At 34.8% G+C, this 26,745-nt stretch overlaps 3 protein-coding genes across 5 annotated transcripts; 2 read left to right on the forward strand and 1 right to left on the reverse strand.

Moving 5' to 3' along the window:
- The first annotated feature begins 535 nt into the window (after window positions 1-535).
- Window positions 536-8,687, forward strand: LOC132563050 (heat shock 70 kDa protein 12B-like). The gene is made up of 5 exons (XM_060227813.1): window positions 536-580; window positions 5,559-5,902; window positions 6,284-6,505; window positions 6,697-6,853; window positions 7,335-8,687. The coding sequence occupies exons 1-5, from the start codon at window positions 571-573 to the stop codon at window positions 8,387-8,389; spliced, it is 1,788 nt and encodes a 595-aa protein (XP_060083796.1). The 5' UTR covers window positions 536-570; the 3' UTR covers window positions 8,390-8,687.
- A 3,720-nt stretch (window positions 8,688-12,407) lies between these two features.
- On the reverse strand, window positions 12,408-18,177 carry LOC132562623 (heat shock 70 kDa protein 12A-like). Of its 3 annotated transcripts, none has more exons than XM_060227378.1 (5): window positions 18,123-18,177; window positions 15,838-16,164; window positions 14,735-14,959; window positions 14,255-14,411; window positions 12,408-13,924 (listed from the first exon to the last, which is right to left on the reverse strand). In XM_060227378.1, exons 2-5 carry the CDS (start codon window positions 16,159-16,161, stop codon window positions 12,870-12,872), a joined length of 1,761 nt encoding a protein of 586 aa, XP_060083361.1. In that variant the 5' UTR covers window positions 16,162-16,164; window positions 18,123-18,177; the 3' UTR covers window positions 12,408-12,869. The 3 variants fall into 3 exon arrangements, with proteins under 3 accessions (XP_060083361.1, XP_060083373.1, XP_060083366.1); XM_060227390.1 differs by lacking the exon at window positions 18,123-18,177 and adding an exon at window positions 17,116-17,134; XM_060227383.1 differs by lacking the exon at window positions 18,123-18,177 and adding an exon at window positions 16,865-16,919.
- Window positions 17,444-26,462, forward strand: LOC132562644 (uncharacterized). Its single transcript, XM_060227401.1, has 10 exons — window positions 17,444-17,641; window positions 18,350-18,410; window positions 19,515-19,709; window positions 21,149-21,343; window positions 22,204-22,328; window positions 23,122-23,274; window positions 24,003-24,216; window positions 24,426-24,533; window positions 25,015-25,128; window positions 25,764-26,462. Exons 2-10 carry the CDS (start codon window positions 18,396-18,398, stop codon window positions 26,046-26,048), a joined length of 1,404 nt encoding a protein of 467 aa, XP_060083384.1. The 5' UTR covers window positions 17,444-17,641; window positions 18,350-18,395; the 3' UTR covers window positions 26,049-26,462.
- The last annotated feature ends 283 nt before the right edge of the window (window positions 26,463-26,745 follow it).

Below are 26,745 nucleotides of genomic sequence, written 5' to 3' on the forward strand. Positions count from 1 at the left end.
ATTTGCAGATCGATCTAGTTATGTCTATTAAAAAATCTGCAAATTGTTTGTTTATAGCGAATGAATTGAGGCGAACAATTTCTGTATGAACAATGTACTGTAATCTTTCAATGCACTGTAGGCTTTATTTTAGACCTTCGTGTACAAAGGGTCATAGTTCATTCGACAAAAGTGGTCTATTCCTTACCTTCTTATACACCGCCAATTCTAGTACGATCCACACTGGTCATTTGTCTGACGAAGATGACCATGTAGTCACCGAAACGTCACACTCTAATCTTCTACTAGTTGTGTTGTAAGAACTTCTATTCTATTAACATTACCAAAAATGTTTTGAAATATTTTGCAGATGAACCTGATCAATAAGATATACGACCCGACCATCAACTCACCTGTTACATCACAGATAAACAATATCAGAACACTAGTCTCGCCCTTTTTTCATGTAAACGGAAGCGGAAAGTTAAGCATAAAAACAACAATACCACGCGATCTGTAAATTTCTCCGGTCAAGGTACATGGTACACATATGTATATATTTTGTGTGTTGTGTGTGTGCATAGCGAGTCCATGCTAACAGGTTAGTACAGAGTAAATATTTCTATTATGCACTCATTTTATTCTTGAAAGCATGTCTAATTTTTATAAATAGTTGTTATATCGCTTCATTTTCGTCTCCAATTTGGCATTTGGTTTTCCCCAGTATAGATTTGAGAAAATGAAAGTAACCTCCCACCCCCCCATAAAAAAACATAACTAAAAAACTAACTATTCTGTGTAATATCGACAAAATGAAACGACACGATCGATCTTAGTCGCGTCATTGACGGAAGTATATTTGAAACAAAGAATACAACATTTTTTTCTCATTATTTACTTGGATTTATTATTTCTGCGAATTCCGGTTAGTACGCCTGATTGACAATATAGTTTTAACAGCACAAAGAATAGTCTATTTCTAAAAGATTGTATACCACCGTTTATCATAACTATAGCTTTACTTCAAAAGACACTTATATAACAACATATTGAATTTGACAGTAAAATTAATTAATGGATGTTGAATGGAAAACTTGACAACACGTTTAGTTGTTTGAAACATCGATTCTTAAATGGTAATTAAAAAAAAAATATTTGCATGAAACAACAAAAGAGATCATGAAATTCCATTTTTTTTCAAATACACCAGCATAGTCTATGTATGCATTGTATAGTCTAGGTTTGTATCTTATAGTCTATGTATTGTATAGTTTATGTATTACATAGTCTCTGTATTGTATAGACTATGTATTGTAAAGTCTATGTATTGTAAAGTCTATGTATTGTATAGTTTATGTATTACATAGTCTCTGTATTGTATAGTCTATGTATTGTAAAGTCTATGTATTGCAAAGTTTATGTATTGTACAGTATATGTATTGTATCAGACAGTGTCTGTATGTATTATACAGTATATATATTGTATCAGACAGTCTCTGTATGTATTGTACAGTATATGTATTGTATTAGACAGTGTCTGTATGTATTATACAGTATATGTATTGTATCAGACAGTCTCTGTATGTATTATACAGTATATGTATTGTATAAGACAGTGTCTGTAAGTATTGTGCAGTATATGTATTGTATCAGACAGTATCTGTATGTATTGTACAGTATATGTATTGTCTTAGACAGAGTCTGTATGTATTATACTGTATATGTATTGTATTAGACAGTCTCTGTACGTATTGTACAGTATATATATTGTATCAGACAGTGTCTGTATGTATTATACAGTATATGTATTGTATCAGACAGTCTCTGTATGTATTATACTGTATATGTATTGTATTAGACAGTCTCTGTACGTATTGTACAGTATATGTATTGTATTAGACAGTCTCTGTATGTATTGTACAGTATATGTATTGTATTAGACAGTCTCTGTATGTATTGTACAGTATATGTATTGTATTAGACAGTCTCTGTATGTATTGTGCAGTATATGTATTGTATCAGACAGTCTCTGTATGTATTGTACAGTATATATATTGTATCAGACATTCTCTGTATGTATTGTACAGTATATATATTGTATCAGACAGTGTCTGTATGTATTGTACAGTATATGTATTGTATTAGACAGTGTCGGTATGTATTAAACAGTATATGCATTGTACAGTATATGTATTGTATCAGACAGTGTCTGTATGTATTATACAGTATATGTATTGTATTAGACAGTCTCTGTATGTATTGTACAGTATATGTATTGTACAGTATATGTATTGTACAGTATATATATTGTATCAGACAGTCTCTGTATGTATTGTACAGTATATGTATTATACAGTATATATATTGTATTAGACAGTGTCTCTATGTATTGTACAGTATATGTATTGTACAGTATATGTATTGTATCAGACAGTGTCTGTATGTATTGTACAGTATATGTATTATACAGTATATGTATTGTATCAGACAGTCTCTGTATGTATTGTACAGTATATGTATTATACAGTATATGCATTGTATTAGACAGTCTCTGTATGTATTGTACAGTATATGTATTATACAGTATATGTATTGTATCAGACAATCTCTGGATGTATTGTACAGTATAGGTATTGTATCAGACAGTGTCTGTATGTATTATACAGTATATGTATTGTATCAGACAGTCTCTGTATGTATTGTACAGTATATATATTGTATCAGACAGTCTCTGTATGTATTATGCAGTATATGTATTGTATTAGACAGTCTCTGTATGTATTGTACAGTATATATATTGTATCAGACAGTCTCTGTATGTATTATACAGTATATGTATTATACAGTATATGTATTGTATCAGACAGTCTCCGTATGTATTGTACAGTATATGTATTGTACAGTATATGCATTGTATTAGACAGTGTCTGTACGTATTATACAGTATATGTATGGTATTAGACAGTCTGTATGTATTATACAGTATATGTATTGTATCAGACATTTTCTGTATGTATTGTACAGTCTCTGTAGGTATTGTACAGTATATGTATTGTATTGTTCAGTCTCTGTATGTATTATACAGTATATGTATTGTATCAGACAGTGTCTGTATGTATTGTACAGTATATGTATTGTACAGTATATGTATTGTATCAGACAGTGTCTGTATGTATTATACAGTATATGCATTGTACAGTATATGCATTGTATTAGACAGTGTCTGTACGTATTATACAGTATATGTATGGTATTAGACAGTCTCTGTATATATTATACAGTATATGTATTGTATCAGACACTCTCTGTATGTATTGTACAGTATATATATTGTATCAGACAGTGTCTGTATGTATTATACAGTATATGTATTGTATCAGACAGTCTCTGTATGTATTATACTGTATATGTATTGTATCAGACACTCTCTGTATGTATTGTACAGTATATATATTGTATCAGACAGTGTCTGTATGTATTATACAGTATATGTATTGTATTAGACAGTCTCTGTATGTATTGTACAGTATATGTATTGTATCAGACACTCTCTGTATGTATTGTACAGTATATATATTGTATCAGACAGTGTCTGTATGTATTATACAGTATATGCATTGTACAGTATATGCATTGTATTAGACAGTGTCTGTACGTATTATACAGTATATGTATGGTATTAGACAGTCTCTGTATGTATTATACAGTATATGTATTGTATCAGACAGTCTCTGTATGTATTGAATTGAATTGAATTGTATCAGACAGTCTCTGTATGTATTGTACAGTATATGTATTGTATCAGACAGTCTCTGTATGTATTGTACTGTATATGTATTATACAGTATATGTATTTTATTAGACAGTCTCTGTATGTATTGTACAGTATATGTATTGTATCAAACAGTGTCTGTATGTATTATATAGTATATGTATTGTATCAGACAGTCTCTGTATCTATTGTACAGTATATGTATTGTATCAGACACTCTCTGTATGTATTATACAGTATATGTATTGTATAAGACAGTGTCTGTACGTATTGTACAGTATATGTATTGTATCGGACAGTCTCTGTATGTATTGTACAGTATATGTATTGTATTAGACAGTGTCTGTATGTATTATACAGTATATGTATTTTATCAGACAGTGTCTGTACGCATTATACAGTATATGTATTGTATCAGACAGTGTCTGTACGTATTGTACAGTATAGGTATTGTATCAGACAGTGTCTGTATGTATTGTACAGTATATGTATTGTATTAGACAGTCTCTGTATGCATTGTACAGTATATGTATTGTATTAGACAGTCTCTGTATGTATTGTACAGTATATGTATTGTACAGTATATGCATTGTATTAGACAGTGTCTGTACGTATTATACAATATATGTATGGTATTAGACAGTCTGTATGTATTATACAGTATATGTATTGTATCAGACATTGTCTGTATGTATTGTACAGTATATGCATTGTATTGTTCAGTCTCTGTATGTATTATACAGTATATGTATTGTATTGAACAGTATATAATATTGTATCAGACAGTGTCTGTATGTATTGTACAGTATATGTATTGTATTAGACAGTGTCTGTATGTATTAAACAGTATATGCATTGTACAGTATATGTATTGTATTAGACATTCTCTGTATGTATTGTACAGTATATATATTTTATTAGACAGTGTCTGTATGTATTGTACAGTATATGTATTGTATTAGACAGTGTCTGTCTGTATTAAACAGTATATGCATTGTACAGTATATGTATTGTATCAGACAGTCTCTGTATGTATTATACATACTCTTGATCAACAATGAGACCCAAAGTGAGGTGTGATATTAAAAAAAGAAGAGTGTTTAGAAGTAGATCTAAGATACTAAATTATCCTATGTTATATCATCGCGTGCAGTCATGTTTACAGTAAGTAGGGCCCAGCTACAAGCCTATGTATACAGTGGCTATGTCTGATACAAGTCTATGCATACAGTGGCTATGTCTGAGGGGAGGTTATTTTCAAGTGGCGAATCCAGAACATCACATGGACATCTATAATTCGATATGTTATCATTGTATTGGACATTAACATTATGTTTACATGCTGAAATTTACTTCAAGTCACATTTAATAACATGTACATTGACTAGTCGACAAAATCTGGCAGTCCGGAAAACTCGTAATCCGAACAATATTGGCTGGGAACGAATTTCTTCGGTTCAAACCTTATGGCACACATACACGTTTTTTCCTTGATTAGGGAATGTAAATGGCATATACACAGCATAAAGTTTAAATATTATATCCATTATAATAAGAGATCCGGTTAGATTTTTAATGGACTGGTGTACAGTTACATTGACATTATTTTGACACACATACAGTAACAGAAGTCTGTACGTGGTATATGTTAAATTGAGAAGGTTGTCAAGGTTTCCGGATTAAATGTGATATACACTGTTATTCTCCATTGCTTACAGATGACAAAGAAACGGTAATTATTTGACACACTACTATTATGTATAAAACAATACATTAACCTTGATACTCTTGTCCTTGTGCTTTTAAGTTCCGAACATGGCCTATTCTAAAACTTCAAGTGACCGCAGGGATCGGAGACCTGATTTAGTTGTAGCGTTTGATTTCGGAACAACGTATTCCGGATATGCCTACGCCTTTCGGCGTCAATTTGAGTCTAACAACTTGAACGTGACGTTGAATCCTCCGTGGACGACCACCTCAGATAACCTACTTTCAAAGAAGACACCGACATCACTTTTGCTCAATCCTCTAGGGGAATTCTACGCCTTCGGGACGAAAGCAGATAACAAATTTGCGGAGTTAGCATGCGAGGACCAACATCGGGACTGGTACTACTTTCGGAGATTTAAGATGAAATTGCATTCAAAAAAGGTATACAGATCAACAGAGATTTTCTTCCAGTATGATTTCGACGAAAGAAAACCAAAATATACTAATGTGAATTTAGCATCGTTTTTTTCTGCAAAATAGAAAGTTGCAAGATGTATGAATTTGATAATTTCAAAACCATTAGATCTTTAGAAACATAAAGATACCAAACTACCTTGATGATACGTTTTGTCAAATCTTGATCAATAAGAAAGAAAAAAAAAATGTCTCGATATATAGAAAATCATAAAAGGAGATAAAGTATGGAAGTGATCGACACTATACAACCGATTGTGTAAATTTCTTTCTTTCTTTTTATATTTTTCAAATCGCACATCGTGATCTTGATATTCTGTATTCAGTTAGACACTACTGTGTTAACAGGAGCTGAAGAGAGGTTTGAAGATGAAGGACGAACTTGGAAAACCAATGCTGGCCTCCACTGTTTTTAGCATGGCTATAGGTGCTCTAAAAGAACACTTCCTAAATACTCTGAGGACCAAAGAGGCACAGGATCCAAACTCCCTGGATATCTTGTGGGTCCTGACCGTGCCCGCTATATGGAGGGATTCAGCAAAGCAGTTCATGCGTGAAGCGGCTATGGAGGTAGGACATGCAATGGAAATATATCAAACGTGAAAAGTACGTGATCACTTGTCCGTAATGCTCATTGGTATATATAACAAATTATTGAAGGGCACAGATAATGTTTTGCTTTAGTATTTTGTGACTTTTAAAATAACAGTTTCCGTGCTTTGCAATCAATAATTACAGACTTGAATGTTTTTAACAAATAGGCGGGAATCGATGGGCATAACCTCATTTTAGCGCTGGAACCGGAAGCTGCGTCATTGTTTTGTCAGCTGCTTCCTATTGACAAACTCCATACAAACAAAGAGACTCGTTTCTCAGTGTGTCGTCCGGGCGCCACCTTCATGGTAGTTGATTTGGGAGGTAAGTATATCTATAGCATATTTGAAGGACTTTTACTATAGACCAAAATTATTTTGATAAATACTTTGAAATTATTTTTTCTGGTAAATCCGATATACAACTGGACCAGTATCTAATCATCATTCGAGAGATGAAGGTTGATTAAGTCGTTAATATTATGGGCTCGTTTTATGGTCGTCACAATGATCTACAGAAATACCTTGTGAAATGATAAAATGGCCGTGTTTAATGCTGGTTAGTATGTTTCGTGTTATTTCGTTGTTGTTTATCTTGTTTTCGTTTGACAACGTGACATTACTTACTTATATATATATATAAGATTTACATGGCGGCTGCCGTCGATGAAGTAGAAGACGCTAAGCTTTCCCGAGCACCTGATCAGTGTATATCTTTCTTTTGTTCATATTTTTTATCTCCGTTTCATCGGTTTTGAGTTTGTTCTAAAATTTTACTGGCATTTTGTTGTTTTCGTTTTTTCTAGGAGGGACGGCTGATATCACAGTTCAACGACGGGAGAACGACGGCAGTCTTTGTGAGATGTATGCAGCTACCGGTGGTCCTTGGGGGGGAGTGGGTGTCGATCGACAATTCATGATCTTCATAACGAGACTGATGGGACCAGATGTGATGTCACGATTTTCAAAGGAATGCTCCGAAGACCTTATGGATATGTACAGATGTCTGGAAACCTGTAAGCGAACCATTCGTCCAAACAGTTCTGGATACTTTACAATTAGCATTCCAGAAACTCTCACAGATATTTACAAGGATGCTATGAAAGAAAAATTTGGTACCAGGTTTCCAGAAGAATTTGAAAATAAAATAAAGTTTTCACATGGTAACCTTAAAGTAGACGTTCAGCTATTAAAGGACTGTTTTACCCCTGTCATTGAAGAAATAAAAAATCATGTCAAAAATATTCTGTTACAAGACAATTGCGCAAGCGTCAAAACAGTCTTGATGGTGGGAGGCTTTGCCGAGTCTGAAATGGTTTCCTCTGTTATGGTGAAAGAATTTCCTAACTGTCGAATTGTAATTCCTGTGGAATCTGAGACAGTCGTTCTCTGTGGCGCAGTGATATATGGTCATTCTCCTGGAACTATTTCTACTCGCGTCGTTAGATACACATACGGTGTGAGTTATATGGTTGAGTTCGAACCAAACAAACATCCGGAGGATAAAAAAGTAGAAAAAGAAGGCGAGGCTCCTCAATGTAAAGATTTGTTTGAGATTTTCGTACAAATGGGAACGCCACTTAAAACGGGTGAATCCATATCAAAAGTGTACAGTCCTGCCCGAAAGGATTCGAAAAGAATGGTCATTAAGGTATATGCCTCTAGTAAGAAAGATCCGCAGTTTGTAACAGAGGAAGGTTGTTGGCGGCTTGGGATATTGCTTGTGGACCTGCCTGATTCCAACGATAACTCCGAACTGGATGTTCAAGAACGCATGATTTTCGGGGAGACGGAGCTCAGGGTTGAAGCAGTGGAACCTGTTTCAGGCAAAACATTTTCGACGCGGTTTGACTTCCTCTAACTGTTCACTGAGAGAATGTAGGTGTAACAGGAAGGAGTAACGAAAAAATACAACCGCTTTACTAAAGGGAAATTCCCACAAGCCGAGGCTGGTAAAATGACCAGTACTCTCACCTTTTACATTCGCTATTAATTTTGATTAAGTAAGACCATGATGTAGTGCCCGATCCAGATTGAAATTGTACCTAAATTGGTTTGGCTCGAGGTGTCTTGTATTCTTGTATTGTATGTAACAATTTGCAAACAGGTGATTGGTATATCACTGGATATAGTCGAAAGACAAAATTGTTTTGGATTATTGACGCGTTGTTAACACTTGATTGACACTACATAACGTGTGGTAAAGATACACGATTCAATCATTGTTGACGAGAAATTCTTTCCATAGAAAATTCAAGATGTATCTAATAATCTTTGTAAAATAATGCTATATTTCAGTAGTACACACCCATGGACCTGTTCGTTAATTATGTTGTAAAATACGTAGTTTTATGGGGTTTTTTTTTATTGAAGGGAGTATTACAACTTCTTAAAATAAAGTGCCAGACCATTCCGCCCGAACGTTAAGACAATGTTATTATACAAAGATATTACGAATCTTTCGTTAGACAAAACAAATTGATATTAGCTTGTTAGACTGTGTTTATAGATACTGTTTATCACAGAATGTGGATTTTTTTGTGTAAATATAGTACATAACATTGTGTACAATACAAGGGTATATTTCTCTTGTCCTTCCACACATTCAGTTAGATTTGTATCATAGTACCATAGTACTAGACAGAGACAGAGAAATTAAATTAGAAAAAAAATATGTGTATGTTTGTATTACGACTGGAAAAAAGTTTTTTTTTACTTATATTTGCTTGCAGTAAGCAACGAATGATATAGGCTTTGTAACTACTTTAACATTCGTATTTAAAAAACACTTTATATGTGTCAACATATTTTCCAGGTATCCGAACTAGGTAGAAGATACTTCTGTGAAAATGAACGCAAACAGAGCCATATATGGTGTTAAACTGTGTTATACCTACTGGCCGACAATACCGAGAATCAGCTCTGTCTACAAACATACACACGTGTGTACCGCATAAGATTAAATAACAAGTTCGCTAGGCATGCGCACGCCACACCTTGTACATATGTATACATTACAGGCATTAGTCATCCAATACTGCATTTATACTTATCAAAGTTTTACTTATAAAGGTTAAAAGGTTAGTTTGTTGATTTTTTTAGTAATAAGTACTTGTAATTAGAGGTATTTCGTCCCTATCAGTTGATCATTTCGTCGTAAATGTTTCTTTATTTAACAATGACTAATGGATATTTTTTTAAACTTTGGTGTTGTTTTTTTTTCTGGGCATGCTTTTTCATTTTGTCAAAAAAAGCGTTTTGTTTTTTGTTTTTTCCTTTTTTGTTTTGTTTTGTGTGTTTTTTATGATTTTGTTATTTTGGTTTTCTTATTTGGCGATTTATTTTCTTATAAGTTTCATTACTTGGAGATGGACAACAAAAGCGGAGTTTTAAAATCCTCTATATCTTGTGTATGCAATTGTACTTATTGTTTGTTTATATTATATATAACTCTAAATTTGTATACGAGTACGCCTTTAGTTCAATGTATCAATACATATGTCTATTTAATTTGTATCGTGGCTTCTCATAGACCGTCCATTTGTATATTGGACTAAAAATAATGTGTTATTGCTGGAAATGACGTAGATTTTGTGATATATGTACTTGAAATTTCCTTGATAAATATTTCAAGAATATTGGAACATTTTTATTTGTGTCATTGACTTCCTTTATAAACTCTATCTACTTTTGGTTGTGATTGATTAAAAAACCTGGTAAAAAACAGGCGCATCAACGAGTTAAAAATGCTATATCTTGTAAATTAAAGAAGACAAAACAAAACATGCTCACCATTGTAAGAGTATTTTGGCCTAAGTTTCGTTGGACAAGTAACGTAGTGTACCACAGAAGACTTCCTCAATGAACGATGTGGATCACATGCATTTTGTCACCTATTCTTGATGTGACCGCGTGACAACTTTGACTTCCTTCGATTGTGATGATTTCCAACCAATGTTAATGTGATAAATATGCTTTTTTATTTGCATTTTTCCACGTTTTTTTAAATCTATTTTCGTTGTTGTCATCGTGGTGAGTTGTATATACGTGTAAATGTTACTCGAATATTGTGACATTCAATGTTGAGTTGTGACACGATTCCTTGAGTGTCGATGTTGTAACGTGTGGCACTTAAGTGTTTATATTTGTACTTGGTACGCAGTATGTAATGTCCATCGAAAGCATTGGTGTACCGTATGTTATATTAAATATATATTCCATTTTGTCCCTGGTTTACGTCCCCACCATCAAATCGCCCTACGTCTTATGTCTGTGGTCCGTCCGTGTACAATTTTTGTTCCTTCGTAAGAAGAACTTAATTAATCTTTCTCAAATTCCCTATATAGATTCCTCTGGGTCCCTACATGTGCCCCTTTGATATTTGGGACTTATAGAAGAAACAAAACGGGTTGACAGGCGGCCATATTAGATATAGTAGTTAGAGATTATATTATCGTTTTTTTCTTAAGTGAACTTTTCGACTTTCATATAAATAAGAGCACAACTAGTGCCAGGAAGAGAAAACAAGGAAAAGCTTAAAGAACAATTCAAGTGGGCGCAAATGTCCCTCTGGAATCTCTTGACAAACTCCTGTATAGTTTTGTGTATGTAGAGGAAATTGTGGGCATATGTAACTGGTGAAATAAAAGTCTGTACTCCGATAGTACTCATATGTATAGTTTTGTGCATTTAGGTATTCCTGTGTTACCATTCAAATATATTCCATTCAGGATTTCAGAAAAAAAGCAGGGTAAACAAAAATATTCGAATATGTTGACAAAATCTTGATTCAAATCAAAAATCGATAAAGAGGGGATTATGAATAACTTAAATATCTACATCTAACTCCTAGAAAAGGATCCAACGAGAATAAAACTAGAATTTCTTCTGTCTCCTGTTTCATTGGAGTAAGACCGAAACCAATGTCGGCAATTGATTCAAACTTGTCTTAAAGTATAATATACACTCAACGCAGGTTATCAATTAAAATGATAAAACTGAAATCACGCATAGCTACAATAGCATACAATATATAAAGCAGGTGTATATTTCTATATCAGCTGTACGAGGAGCAACCTGAGACTGGTATTAATGAAAGCAGACGTCCCATAAATATTTTTTCATTGTCTAGTATTTACTTCGTGCACTCTACAAAATCACGCGTATCAAGAGCGCTGTTTTCATTACAACTTCATTTGTTGAGGAGTTCATGAAGTATCTTGTGCACAATTGATCAAAAGTGACCAAGTGTGACCTTTGAACTTTTAACTTTGACCAAAGAGCACCAAATTGCTACATGATCTTCAATCTATTAAGTGATTTATAAAGTATCATGCACCAGAAGTTTTGAAAATCTTTTAAAAAGTTCGACCTTTATTCCTTACTCGTTGCCTGATGACCACAAAGTTCTGATCAGGTGTGACTTCTCAAAAACCACGACAAAAAAATCATTGAAATCTTGTATAGCTCTTCCATGGCCAAAGGAGAACTAAAGGTGTGAGTGATTGATATGTTTTACGGTCCTTGCCACCATAAGCTGGATGGGAGGGGATAAAAGTGGCCAAATTGACTAAAATTTCAAAAACATTTTCCTTAAGGTGTGGATATAGTAGAATCAAATACTTTATTTTTTGATGGAAGGGTATCCAGATGCTTTGTTGATGAGGGTAAGTCTTACGTGTAGGAAAATAAAATTTTGAAGCATACTTATAAAAATGGGTTGATAGTTCATGTTATGTAAGTTTACCTTTGTATTACAGCCACAATATATATACTAAACAAAACATACACAACACGAAGAAAATAGTCAACATAATCATAATCCAAAAAAAAAAAAAAAAAAATTCAAAAATACAAGATTTGTTTTAATTTGTTAACAAGGTGATTTTATGGCATATGTTACTAAGAGAAAAAACATAACTGGATTTGCGTAATTAATCAGGTATATGTATAATTGTTTTATACACTTCTCGGTTCAAATTTGCATTCGGAGGCGCTATAACTCAGAAGGTTCGACAATTGACCTACGTAACCTCAAGTGAACATCCGAGGTGCCTGGTTCGACGCTTCCTATCCGTTGCGGTGTCTCTGTGCTGCTGACGTGGTAATGTCCATGGGCAAGACAATTTACCCAACTGATCAGGACGTCATGCGACGAACCTCGCGTATGGTGTTCATGGTAGTCATCGACTGCTTTAAGGAGATTCCGCTCCAAAATTGAACTGGCTATTCCGCGGGGAATTTAGTAAGTTCACTGGGGCTATTTCATCCAACCAGTAAATAAACTGTTTAATTCAATAGAGTATTTCTTGTTTTGAGCTTGCGCAGAAATTGCAAAAAAATCAATGGTCAAGGAAATCAAAAGTCGCCATAAGAGGTTTCCTATCTTCTTGTGTAGCCTCTACCGCCAGCTCTGTATCACCAAATGTCATTCTAACCTCAATATTTGTGTTTTCGTCTGACCCTGGGGACAACGGTACCACGATCTTTCCTAAGTAATTGCAGGAGGCATCAGTCGTGTATCGTGGGTTTTCCTCATCAGAGATGAATATCTTCACCACGACACTAGTTGAGTCTGCGTAAAGAGGTGTGTATCGTTGCGTTTCAAGCGGTTCTCCGACCATGACCTTTTGATTAACCTCCACGTGCTTTGAGAATGCGTCACTACACTTATCCTGCCCTCTTACAGTGATACGCTTCTGGATAGGGTCGCTGGATGTAAATGGGCGTGTTATTGAAATGCCGTAAGTATATTTCGCTTTCCGGGAGATGATGGTTTGTGGATTATGCCCGAATAACACGGCACCTTTAACGACTGCAAGACCTGCGTCCTCTGGAATGATGATGCGCTTGTCTGGAAAGTTTGACCTAATGGCGTCTTGTATAAGAACACATTCCGAAAAACCCCCGACCATCAGGAAAGTTGAGACGTTCTTACAAGTTTCTTTCTTTAAAAGATCTCGAATGTGCTCCACAATGCTATCGGCTGACAATTTGAAAAGATCTTTTATCAAGTTTGGATCAACTTTAAGTTTGTCTCCTGTCCAAGTCATCTTTCCTTTGAAATTTGTCTGTCTGATAGTGTCTTTGAGGGTAACGCCGAATTCCTCCTCAAACAACTCGCCCAGTTGGTAAGGCATTCTAAGCGTCACCTTGTTGGAACAATCGTTTGTTATTGTTCTTTTCTTCGTTTCAAATTCTCTAAATAACTCTATTTCATCGCCTGTGTGATGTTTTTTGAAATTTTCCATGACACGAGCTCCGACTATCTGCACTAGAAGCTGAAGAAAGGACTCGTCAACCTTAGTCCCGCCCCAGGCTCCTCCGCTTGCTTTGAATATCTCCTCTAATTTATCATCCTCAAGTACTCGTTGCACAGTTACGTCAACAGTACCACCTGTCCATAATAAACAAAGATATGCCGTGTCACGTGTATTAGTTTACATATAACATTGACAGCATGGTATATTTAGGATTCTTTAAGACATTGCAAGTCACCAGCATCTGCTGTAACCGTTCCCAAGAAATCACTACTTTTACGGGGCTGATGAATACCATTATACGGCGTAATCTCAGCTCTTGAAAACATAACAACAGAACTCTTCGTATTTAACTGCCTAAAATTGCAAACAGATGTCTTTGCATATCATGTTTCGAAACTATGTTGAAAGCTTTTATATGTAAGTATTAGGACAAAATACTAACTGTTATTTATAGTTTTACATACCTCCCAGATCCAGTACCACGTATTCTGTCCCTGGCTTAAACATGGTTAGGGATTTGTTCGACCCAGTGTCCAACTTTTCCACCGAAAGTGTTCTGCAGTAAAGAGCAGCAGCTTCCGGTTCTAGTGCGATTGTAAGATTGTGTTCCTTTATGCCAGCCTAAAATATCGGACAATTTTCATAATATAATCTTAAGTCATGATGAGTTTCGTAAATAGTTTACAATTTAATACAAAAGCAAAAAATAAGAAACAAACAAATAATAAAAGATAAAAATATCCTGATATGTCGTGTTTGTAATTGGTTAAAATGATCTGTATATATCCTTTTGTAACACACAGATGAAGGTCGATTGCCAATAATACTTTGATGAAAATTTAAGAAGAAGAAGAAGAAGAAACAGAATCAATATCTTATTTCTAATCGTTTAATGTGTTTTGATGTTTATAATATCCATCGTTGACGTATCAAGCAGAATTTACGTTTTGTGCAGCCTCTCGCATAAACTGCTTGGCGCTGTCGTTCCAGATTGCAGGGACGGTCAGTACCCAGTGTGTCTTATCCGCAATCGATTCATATATTCCTTTCGTCTTTGCATGATCCATCAGGTGATCTTTCAGGTACTTAATACCGTGTGCGAATATGACCGTAGCAGGCATTGCTTTCTCCCCAGTGATATCAGGTATAGTATGATCCCGTCGTAGTTTCTGTTGGGTATGAATACACACATGATAAACATATGAACATCAATATTTATATTCTACCTCTAGTTGGTATTTTGGGAGTCACAATAACGGCATAACGCGTTTGTTGTTCTACGGTTTCCCTTCTTGTATACAAGTTACAGGTGTCCATGTTGTGTCGCCTTTTGTGTAAACAACCGGGGTTGGACGTCAACGGTATGAGGTTAACTGCCTTACCACGCGGATTTTTCTCTGAGTACTTCAGTCTACTCCTACTGGAAGATTTAAATTTAGGCCAATTCTGTACCTTAATCTTAGTTAACAAAATTAATAGAACGATATTCACATACCTTATTTCAAAACTGACGTAAAATGAAATGTCTAGTTTCTGTGTTTATGGTGATATATTCAGGTATGACAGCAAGTTGGGTATAAATCAATGTAAAATGAATGCACAACATGTATCTCGTCGTGATTCGGGCAACAGCGTCAATAAGTTCAGCGTTTCTTTTCTGTTAAGATACGTTCTATTTCTTGTCGAAAGTTGTCGAAATTTGAAAATATTATGAAGATATGGAAAACAAAAAACACAGCATTTTCTTATTTTCAATCACAAATATATTACCTGATATTTTTTTTATCAAAGAAGAGTGACATATACAGAAAGTTGAATGTCCAAAAATTGTCATTGTAATAAGATTCAAATTTTCGAAATTTCACAAATTTTGGTTGATATGCAGTGTTGAGATCGAAATAAATGAAAATTGATCATCTACAAAATTTTCAACAATCTTTCACCTTTTAATGAAAGGGGTTCTCAAATAAAAATGAGCACTTCGCTACATGTACATGACCTACATACATCACAGTAACACTAAATAATTCTACAGGTATCGACCTACCATGTTGTTGTGTAGCGTCATTTTGAAGCGTTTGAAAAAGTACCAATCCTCATGTTTGTCATCCTGGAAGAGATCTGTATATTTGCCTTCTGCCTCATAACCAAATGAATGAAAAGATTTATCGGGTTTTAACAGGACACATGTCGGTGCTTTGAGGGAGAACAGATTCCTGTGTCCCGATATCCATGCCTGGTTCGTGTTAATTTTGCTGTGATTCTGTTGGAAAGAGAAAGCATAACCCGAATAGGTCGTGCCAAAGTCAATCGCAGCCACGAAAATTCTGTCGGGATCAGTGGGTAACGGACGGGCGTATCGTGTTGCCATTCTCTGAAATGAAAGAAATAAAATATCAAAACATTAAGATATATGTGTAGTTGTGAATATATATGTTACATATGTCAGATTTTGTTCTGATTAGATAGGTATCGTCACGGCTTGATCCCGGGATCTGGGACAAGGTTTAATTTCTATTTACTAATTAATGCCTCTCCCCTATGGTCGGGGAGATGGTTTGCTATCCTATTTGAGCAATAGATCTATAGCTATCAGTACCGAGGGAAAAGTTAAAACGACCAGCTATCAAAATGAAAGGTGGTGGTGGTGATGGTGGTGGTGGTGGTGGGGGTTGTTGTTGTTATATCAAATCTGATTATAAACTATATGTATCAGTCCCGGGGGTAGGGGAAATAGTACTGTCAGATTTATACATGTATGAGATCCTGAGAGGAGTAGTCGAGGTTTATGTGGGAATACAAGCTACACTGTCTAACTTCTTGGTCTGTGGAGACACACACTGTACATCTTAACACCTCTGAATCATACGTAAAGAAAACTGACTTTTGTTGATCTAGCAAACAAAGTTCAAAATCATAGAGTCTTACTGATCACTAGGTTCATAACCTGCCAACCTACTCTTTCTTAACATTTTAGTTTTTAAAACCTGAAATGAAAATTCATAGAATGATTGTTTATATGAGGTAAAATACATATAAGTGTGTATTGTGCCAACCTTTATCACAGCATATACCTGTTTTCTTCGTGTTGTATATCTATATCTTCACAGTACATACATTCAAACCGAAAGTACTGACAGAAACACTGTGTAATATATGTGTGTGTACATGTCTGCACACGACACATCCGGTATGTGTGTAGAGAATGTTCTAGTAGCTAAAAGTTAAGATTTACGTTAACAAAACATTTCCTATAGGAAAAGACTAGCAATATTTTAGCGATAAATAACTAATTATTCCGATAAATAAAGAAAGTAATTAGAACCTGTCCTAGAGGTCTGCTAACTAGGACGACACACGTATGATCCACACCAAAATACAGGACTACACAGTAGAATTTACGCAATATATAATTAGATGATGATTCTCATAAAATATTATGACGATTTGTTTAGCTGAGATCTACAGAGATATCATTTGTGTGTGTGTTTGTGTGTGTGTGTGTGTGTGTGTGTGTGTGTGTGTTTTTTTTTTTTTTAATAAATCACGAAATTCTAAGCCGTGTTTGAAATCGAACTCCTTATAGTTCCCCTCTACTTTTGACGATGACCGCTCCCGTACCGGAAGTGGAAAAGGTTTTCGTTGTATGTAGCCGAGATCAGCTAACTCTGAATCCGTTCATCTGCCAAGGAATAATGCACGTATTTTCAACTTAGTATCCGAATCTCAAAACAAGCAACCGGAAGTGGTATAAAAAGTGAAAGTGAAACAGACGGACAGTATTCCCCCAAAACACTGCCACCCATGAAAGAGGGGTCCCCGATGGGGCTGCCACACTTGAAGTTAAACAGGTAAGATTATGATTTATAACCAATGCAATGTATCAATAATTTATTCCAAAATGGTCCGTATTAGTTGTATACAAGCACAAATGGTGATAGGGGTGAATGAACAATTTTTGGATAATATCAAATACCAATAAAAATTAGAACATACTTACTACTTTCGTTTTCAATTGCTTTACTATGACAAACGCTGACCTCGAAACATTGGTGAGTATGAATTTTTGTAAGCATTGACATTTATTTTACGTAGTTTGATAGAATAATTATATAATTAGCCGTCGATGATACAAGACGGCAACGCAAGCTGGATATTGAAAGCTTACTTGGTGTATTTTGTTGCGATATCGAACACCTTCCTGGTTCACCATTATAAAAATGGAAATATCGATTATTGTTTGCTAACATTGATATTGATTCTAGGTAACCTGTCCTTTCGAATATAACGATGACTGTTACCAGAAAATTAGATAAGGCACCTAATACTTACCTTATTATATCAATGTATTAAACCTCGAGTGATCAGGTGAGCATTTCATGGGAGGCCATCGACAGGGTGTCGAGATCATGTAGGCGTGCCAAATCCAGATAAGGTCAGGGTTGTCGGATACACTTTAGAAGCCGTAGTAATGAAAACAAGTGAAAGAATGTCCCAGTCGTTTCCATCTGCTATTATTAAATTTTATACCTGCAATTTACTTGGTAATTCATTTACAGATTGATTAATCTTGTCGCCGTCATCTGATCAACATACATCACGGAAATGGCGGCACCACAGGTACAAATCTTTTATTCATTGATACTTTTATTTCATTTTAACGCCTGGAAATGAAAATTAAGAAAACGATATCAAATGTCAGTTTGTATTTATTTTGTGTTATTTTACTGATACACAAAGCATTCTTGATCGTTAGAACTAGTTTAAATGCTGCATATTGATACATTTCATTGAACAAATAAATGTAAAAGGATCGCGACTGTTGATAAAATTCACATTCAGAATTTGATTTAAAATTTCATCACTATAATTTTATGTGAAAAGTAGAATATCTCATTAAAATATTGATTTATTGCGTTTAGATGTAGAATTTATGTATAGTTTTCACTGTAAAATATGTTAAACATTATTTTTAAAAAATCAGGCTGTTTTGTTAATTTTCATAATTTGAATTAAACACGAACAGATTTAATCGAACGGATATCATTGATTCATCATTAATCGAGTATAAAGTTATCCTATGTGAAAAAAAAAAAATTCGTTTGCTTTCAATTCATAACAGTCAATTAAAAAAATATAAGGAGTGATAAAAATATATTGAATCCTATATTGGACAACGTGAAAAAAAAGCAAAAAATCTAAAAGGCTTTTCCATGATTAGAGTAAATATGGTCGCTGAGATTTATCATGTGCAATCTTCAAATATTTTTTTTTCAAACACCAATTAACAAACTGAAATATTTAGTGTCAGGTGAAGACAATCTGAACAGTAAGTCATTAAGTAGGGGGTCTGTGTTTTCAAATCTGCAATTTGTGGTGACGATTCATGCCACGCTATAGACCGAATCACGCCGTTGACAAAACGTAGTCCACAAGCAAAACTTTCCACAAAACGTCATATTGTGCACTCTATTTTGGCTCCCACGTACATATACATCATTAGATAACAAAGTATTTCAGAACAAAGAGTCTCAGTTATCACGTTAGAATTTGTTTTCCACTGAATTACGTTCTGCTTCCGATCACACATGGCGTTCATACAACTGTGACGAAACAAATACAAGTGAGAAAAGAAGTCAGCTCCCTATCAGTTTGATATATTGTTACATGTAGTATTTCCGATAAACCGTAACATTAACAATTACTTAATTTTTTAACTTTCAGCCTTTAAGCAAAACTTCTTACGATCTTACAATGAAACTCAGACAAGAGTTAAAACCATTTGCTGGAGAATGCATTCCAAGTATGCTTAACAGATATGCGACGTCAGGTGACACAGCAACTTTACAGCAAGCCTTTGAGGAATTTCAAAACCTGGTTCAAAATTTTAAAGAATTATCTGAAAGCTATCCAAAAGAGGTAAGAGAAAACTCCTCTTTATTCAGTTCGTTCCAACACAATTAAACTAGTAAGTACTACGATATTCAATCAACTGCATTAAGGTAAGGGAAAGGTCAAGAACCCAAATAGACATACGTAAAAGAGTCATAGAAAATATTTGGACAGAACTAATCTGTTCAGAAGATATGTATAAGTTTATAATTTGGTATTTGTCACGTCTTTTTCACCAGGTCTTTAACTACTGGTTTGACGTTTGATCACAGTCATTTTATTTACAGTGTCTTTTTTTTTTTGTAAATACGTGGTAAAGCCTGATCTCTAAGTTATGGATATATGAATTGATCTCCACTTGTCTTTATAACAGTTATGTATTGAACGTCACATTCACGGATTGAAATACATAATTTACAGGGATCTTTAATTCTTAGATCAGGCACATTATCTGTAATCAAATAACATAGCACTGCATTGATTGCACGGTTCCTAGACTTGTTTAGTTTAGATTTAAGCGATACTGTAATGTCAGGGTTATTTTCTCCACACTTAGAGAGTTCCAAGAATTGATGACTTCACGATTTCAATCAGTCTGTACAACCCTTTGTATAGATATCTGGAGTGAAACTTGATTGTAGTGTCCTGAAATGATTTGAAAAAAACTCAAAACACACAACTTTGGATTATACATACAGAATTATCTTTGCTTACCCGACTGTTAAACGGTGGACTTGTTATGGTTTTTTCCTCTCAGTTGGCATGGGCAGATAAGCTAAAATTGTTGTCGATTTGTGCGCTGAGGTATTTTTCAGAGTCTGCTTTCTACACCCGTAAGGAAATACCTTCTAGATGAACAGTATATATTCTTGGTTTCTTTGGGACTGACTAATCTTTCCAGGTATTCACATCGAGATTTATTTATTAGCCACCTGTGGGTCCTACCACACACTGATGATCATTTCCATGTGTATTCTGTTGAACAGTGAACAGTGTCACCAACATGTCAGAAATGTGTTTGACATATACAAGAAAGATTGTTGGCCATAGTACACTCCCTTGAGGGACTCAATTAGTATCATTACTTGAAACTCCCTGAATCATTTTGTCTCGGAAAGCTTCACTTCACCCCAGCAATTAAGCACTACCCCGTACTGTTTACATATGCATGGAAGGAACTTAGGAGACGCTTTATCGAATGTTTCACTAACATCTAAGTAAACGGATTGCACTTTATCTAATTTATCAGTTCATATTTTCCGCTTAGTCCAATAGATATGTTATACAAGATTTCACAAAATTACATTGTCGTTTGCTAAAACGTTCATATGTCAAAGCGAGACCATGGCTTTTATTGTTAAAACTTGTTTAATTGTATGCAACTACTTCTGAATTACTTTTTCAGTGATATAACACCTGCTTAGAGATATATCATGATCATGCCGCATATTACGTACTTTTTTCAGCAAGCAGCTAGGATGAATGTCCCAATTCGAGGAATCATCAATTTAAATGACAAAGTGATAATAGAGTACGAAAAAAAGACTGCTTCTTCACTTGTTAAGTTAATGCGAACGTTCCAGGACCTGCCCAAAGAAAAATCCATCAGAGCTGCACAGGAATTACAAAATCTTATACTAGTAAAGCTCAAGCTTGAGCAGGTGAGTTTTTTTATGATGTGTATTGAAATAAGTCACCTGTATGCTATGTTTGCGCGGAGTAAAATTTGTTTCTGATAAAATAATATGTTCTTCATCATACATGCAATGAGCCTTTTGGTCTGGTTTATGATCTACCTTCAGTTGGAAATTATTCAATGGAAGGGTCGGCAAAGATATTGGTTAATTCAGCACCGAAACAAATGAAGAAAAAAGAAGAAAGAAAAGACTGAAATAAAAAGGAAATGAAGGGTGATTGCAACGAAGCGGAGTCGGGTTCATTTCGTTTATTTCGTTTTAACTGATGTGATACCCATTTATGAAAAGGAGTGAACAAAACGACATGAAATGAAAAGGAGACGACATGATGCCATTTCGTCTTTCACTCATTTGTTTTATTAAAACTTCTGTCTACTTTTAGCAATATCCTTGTGCCAAGTCTTCGAAGTCAGCGATCAAAGTAGACTTAAGACATACACGAGGAAATGAGCTCAATTTTAAACACAGGAATATCCGATTTCATGAATTCCATGTTGAATTCTTTAACAGGATTTCACGAATGATCATCAGTAGCAAGGTCTATATGATATACTCATTTGTATTAAGACTGATCTACAAGACACAGTTACCACATGGTCCCGTATTTACTCGAATATCAAATGTATATTGTTGATTTATATTCACCGTATTAGTCAGTGAATCATCGAGGTATCCGAGTATTTTATTTAAGGTAGTTCGAATGTTTGGTGTGAAGTTTGCGCGGGACGAACGATATACTTCGAATTAAAGGATTTATTCGAATTATACGAATTTCAGATAACGATGGTCGACTGTACTATAAAATCCGTACATTCATGTTGCAGTTGAAAATGGGTAGTAAAAAGACAGGAAACAGACCTGTATTTACCCGTGTCAGTTCTAAAGACACGCTGGGAGAACCATCCAGACCTCCCCAACCGGCTACCTCTATGGACACATCTGACAAAAGGTATTACAAACATTGTCAATCAGTTGTTATCAGAGTACAAATCATGCACGTTTTACAGTATTTATGAAAATATACTTGCAGTATAGAAAAGGAAGAATATTTGCAAATTAATTAAAGGAATATTTGGCATAGGGAAAACTTACTGTGCAATTCAAATTGCTTTTTAACTTGTTAGTGTCTTCTCTACAATTTAAATCAATATATTGCCATTAATTGGAGGGTGTTGTGGTATTTGAAAAAAGTGTTTTTTTCTTTTGTTTGGGTAGAGGATTTTGTTAGGGTCACTTGCTTTTGAACAATCAACATTGTTTGTTTGGAAATGGATTTTATAGAAGTTCAAGAACTTGTTTTAGAATTCAATTTGACTTGTACCATAAATGAACGTAACAATGTGTATGTTAAAATAGGTCTTGAAGAGGGATTTCGGAGTAAAAACCGACACTTATCTCGCTGAACACGAACACGTATTTTACTATTATTTATGGCAATTTGACTAAGTGTCTTGGCCAATATCATATCCTCAGCTTTCTGAAAAACATAAACTGGGCGGGTCTGGGATCACTTAATGAGGACGAAAGTGTCTTATAAGGATTGTAAAAAAGCCACAAAAATGAATAACACTTCATTTTGTTTTAAGATTTAGAATAGAATTACAAGAAAGTGATGAAATAAAGTGGTCGTCAGATGTAATTACACGATTTAGATGATGTGCTTCCAATATTATATACCAGTGACAAATAAACCAAACTTTATCCATCATTTTATCAAGATTTGCCTGTTCTATTTGTTTTAGCGAGGGCAAGAAAGCTCCTCTCCCTTTGCCACAATCTATGACCAGTTCCATGCTACAGGGTCGAGAGATGGCACATATGCCTATGATTGAATACCAACAGATGGTCCGGAGGCTGGAAAGCCAACAGAGGGACATAGACGAGATGACAAGCAGGTACAATATGCATGATGTCATTTATAAATTAATTGTACTGATGCCACGATTTTTCCATTGTTGTTCTCCGTTTTGACTTGGACACTTTCCAAAGTTTTATAATAGTGCATTGGTACCGTGGTGTATTGATAGTTTTGACCCAAGTAGTGAAGAAAAGATCTCAAAGATAGATACGGAGAACCGTCTTCTTTAGAATCAGTTTTTTCTCAGAAACGATAAAACACATGTATGTTTTCGTGACTTTTTCAATACGTTTTGTGTTAGTTATTGCATGTGCTCTTGATCAAATATAAGCGTATCGATTTCTTAAACTGTTTTTTAGAATTCGTAAGTTCATTTTGTCTAGTTCGTTTGAGTTTTGGTATACTAGATTAAGTGACAGTGTATGTGTTGTACAGTAACATTCCTGTCTGGTTTACCCGTACTGGTCAGTATACAATGAAAAATTGATTCTTACACAAGACAAGTATTTAATTCCAACAGAATTGTCTAGTATGAGAGATGTCTTGTAGTGTATTTGGTATTTTCTAAAGAAAGGTCAACCATGTCAACGTGTTAGCCATTTGCAAGATACATTTTTCTGTCAGATGTCTCCGACTGTCAAACAAATACTTACTTACTTTGATTTATCAAGATTTACATAGTGATCGTTCTTGATGAAGCAGAAGACGCTTTCCCTTCCGGATCACTTAAACTGATTTTTTTTCTTTGTTGTTTTTACTTCACAGATTAAGTCGCTTTGCCAGTAACCAAGTCACACAGGGAAACCCCAACATCGCAGATCTCAGTGACAAGAACCGCCCAACTAAAATAGGGGAGAAGTTCGGCGAGTTGTACGATTACGAATGGTCTGAAGCGTTCGAATCTTTCAAAGTCTTATTGAAAATAGAAAATGAGGATGACGAAAATCAAATAATAAGCCAACTATTAAGAATTGTACAAGTAAGTCCATGTTCAACTACATATAACATGACAAGAAAATAAACAATGTTATTTAGATGTTGATCTACTTCATGTCCAAATCACATTGACAAGTTGCTCTGATGCGATATTTTGTACAGATATATGATAAATATACTTTGTTTGTGTCGTTTGTTTACACTAGATAAACACATAGACCACTCGATTACTACTCAATGTTTATATTGCAGTCTACTGTGACGTTCTGCACAGACGTGGCCAACGAGCAGCTAGAGCAACTAAAGCGAAGCCTACAACAACCAATACGAGAAGTGTCCTCATCAGCTGGGGGTAAACAGGTTCGTGCACGAGGGTGTCAGTAGCAATAATTACCGTTCATGTTTTCAAAATAAACTACGAGTATATACTTATTAGATATTTATGATATTTTAATGGTAAGAATTAGGGAATGTAGATTTATTTAGCATCAAACTTTCATTTTTGCTTTTCGTAACTGAGAATTTCATGATGAATTAGTATGGAAGCAAAAGCAAAGGGCCCATATCCACTTGCTGTACTAACGACAGTTTCATTTAGCTACAGATATTAATACATTCTTATTAATGAAAAAAATAGATTAAGGGATACAATCATTTTTACTTTGGAAGCGCAAAATCGCCAAATGTAGTGTTTAATCGTTAGAGATTATGAGAAATCAAAATGATGGAAGGTGACTAGTCAATAACGTAAACATATGCTTTTCAAAGGATTGAAAGTGATATAGCAATGTAGAACTGATTTTTCACCTTCCTTGTGATTAAAGCTTGTTTATATTATCAGAGAGATGTCCAAACCGCTAGTATTGAGGTCAAAGGTCTTGATTCAACCGCTGAGAAGTATGCACGCAATTTTCGGAAAGAATGTGCTCTGAAATGTGTTCCAGCTATCACACAAGTAAGTTAACATTAATACAAATACAATTATACTGAGAAAAAAAAAACTCTTCAGAAAATCATATGTTATCAAAATGGTTGTAAATTTTGTCTTAATCTATGTTGTAGTTTTTTTTTCCATAATTCAAAATATAAAGTGCACATATGCAAATTGTTTTGGATGTTTTAGCAAGTAATGTTATGGTCCAAATACTCGTGTTACTTTTGCGGTCAATTTGGATAAAGCTCGACAGAGTTCTAAGCTACAACCTTGTCCAACTATTTTTGCGTTTCACTATTTGCTGAAAACATTAATTTCGTAATAGAACCTTTGGACTTGTTGAGATCAATGAGGATCACGTGACCGAATGTTGTAAGAATCGAACATCGCACAATGTATTCTCCATACATTGAACAGATGGACGCTGAGTGGATATGGTACGACAGCGTTTTCTGATATATTTCATGATTATTAATTGGAAAATTATCTTAACTTTGGAAGCCCCACAAGCTTAACCCTTATGATCATACTTAAACACTGAGCGTCTCTCTCTGGTAAGTGTATATTACTATAGACATATAGATACTTACATTATGAAATACAAAATGTTTAACGACCGTTGATATTGTATATTGCCCAAATTATCTTCGTTACAGTTGTACAAGATCACGCAGATTCATTCACATTTTGAGTGGGCCAGATCAAAATACCCTGATCATATCGACAAGTACATTGAACATTGTGTCGAACTGGTATGGTTGATGAGCGTTCAGGATCCGCCTATGTTCCTGTCCATTGCCGAAGCTGGCGAAAAGGTCCGAACAGACTTGTTCACTTACTACGGTCACAAGGGCAAGGTTGTTAGTACCACTGTTTGGCCGGCGGTCCTCCTGCACAAAGATGGCCCCATAATCAGTAAAGGATATGTTCTGCCACAGTGATACTTTTTTCGTGAAGTCACAATATCAATTTTAAATGCAGCACATTACTTGTGTAACTGCTTACAGTCAGAACATTTGTTCGTGATGATTGCTTCTATTTTAGTACTGAAATAATTATACCCAATGTATATGATAAGCTGGATGTCATGTGTAAGTAAGCTGGTCGATATGCAATGCTGTTAATTTTGTTTCGACCATCCGGGACACATTTGCTTGATAGTTCTTGATTTAATCTCTGTCATGTCGTGTTCCTTTGCATACACTTCTCTTGGTTTTCCATTTACTATCTGATTAAAGAGTTCTCATAACCGAGATAATTGATTTATATGGTGACTGACCTGTCTTGGAAACGTCTTATGTAATCAAAAATCGTTTACCATCATATTTGAAAATAAAACGATGATTTCATTATAATGTGTTTGACCTTTGTGAAATAGGTGTTGGAAGTTACAACTTATTTAAATCGAATGAAATGAATTCACGAATTCGAAATCTATAAGTTGTGGTGATAATTTATACAAAATTTGAAAGATGTACGTTTTGAGTTATGCTTAAGAGAAATACCATAACAACCATAAAATGTTGAAATCTTGACTCTATTTACCGAATCACGCCGTCAACTACGCCGCCAAAAAAGTAGTCCACAGCGAAATATCTTCAAAACGTCATAAGAATCGCCCTTTTATAGTGTACAAGT

The sequence above is a fragment of the Ylistrum balloti genome, unplaced genomic scaffold, assembly GCF_031769215.1.
Source record: "Ylistrum balloti isolate Yb309-2 unplaced genomic scaffold, AGI_CSIRO_Ybal_v1 Utg369672, whole genome shotgun sequence".
NCBI classification, from domain to species: Eukaryota; Metazoa; Mollusca; class Bivalvia; order Pectinida; family Pectinidae; genus Ylistrum; species Ylistrum balloti.

What these genes read in the sequence shown, in the direction of transcription:
- LOC132563050 (XM_060227813.1), top strand. An exon ending in TGAAATTGCATTCAAAAAAG is followed by an intron (nt 5,903 to 6,283) that starts GTATACAGATCA and finishes CTGTGTTAACAG; the next exon opens with GAGCTGAAGAGAGGTTTGAA. An exon ending in CATGGTAGTTGATTTGGGAG is followed by an intron (nt 6,854 to 7,334) that starts GTAAGTATATCT and finishes CGTTTTTTCTAG; the next exon opens with GAGGGACGGCTGATATCACA.
- LOC132562644 (XM_060227401.1), top strand. An exon ending in AACTATTAAGAATTGTACAA is followed by an intron (nt 24,217 to 24,425) that starts GTAAGTCCATGT and finishes TTTATATTGCAG; the next exon opens with TCTACTGTGACGTTCTGCAC. An exon ending in GTGTTCCAGCTATCACACAA is followed by an intron (nt 25,129 to 25,763) that starts GTAAGTTAACAT and finishes TCTTCGTTACAG; the next exon opens with TTGTACAAGATCACGCAGAT.
- LOC132562623 (XM_060227378.1), bottom strand. Translation starts at nt 16,161, where the DNA reads ATGGCAACACGATACGCCCGTCCGTTACCCACTGATCCCGACAGAATT. An exon ending in TGCGAGAGGCTGCACAAAAC is followed by an intron (nt 14,412 to 14,734) that starts GTAAATTCTGCT and finishes CCGATATTTTAG; the next exon opens with GCTGGCATAAAGGAACACAA. An exon ending in CGTGGTACTGGATCTGGGAG is followed by an intron (nt 13,925 to 14,254) that starts GTATGTAAAACT and finishes TATTATGGACAG; the next exon opens with GTGGTACTGTTGACGTAACT.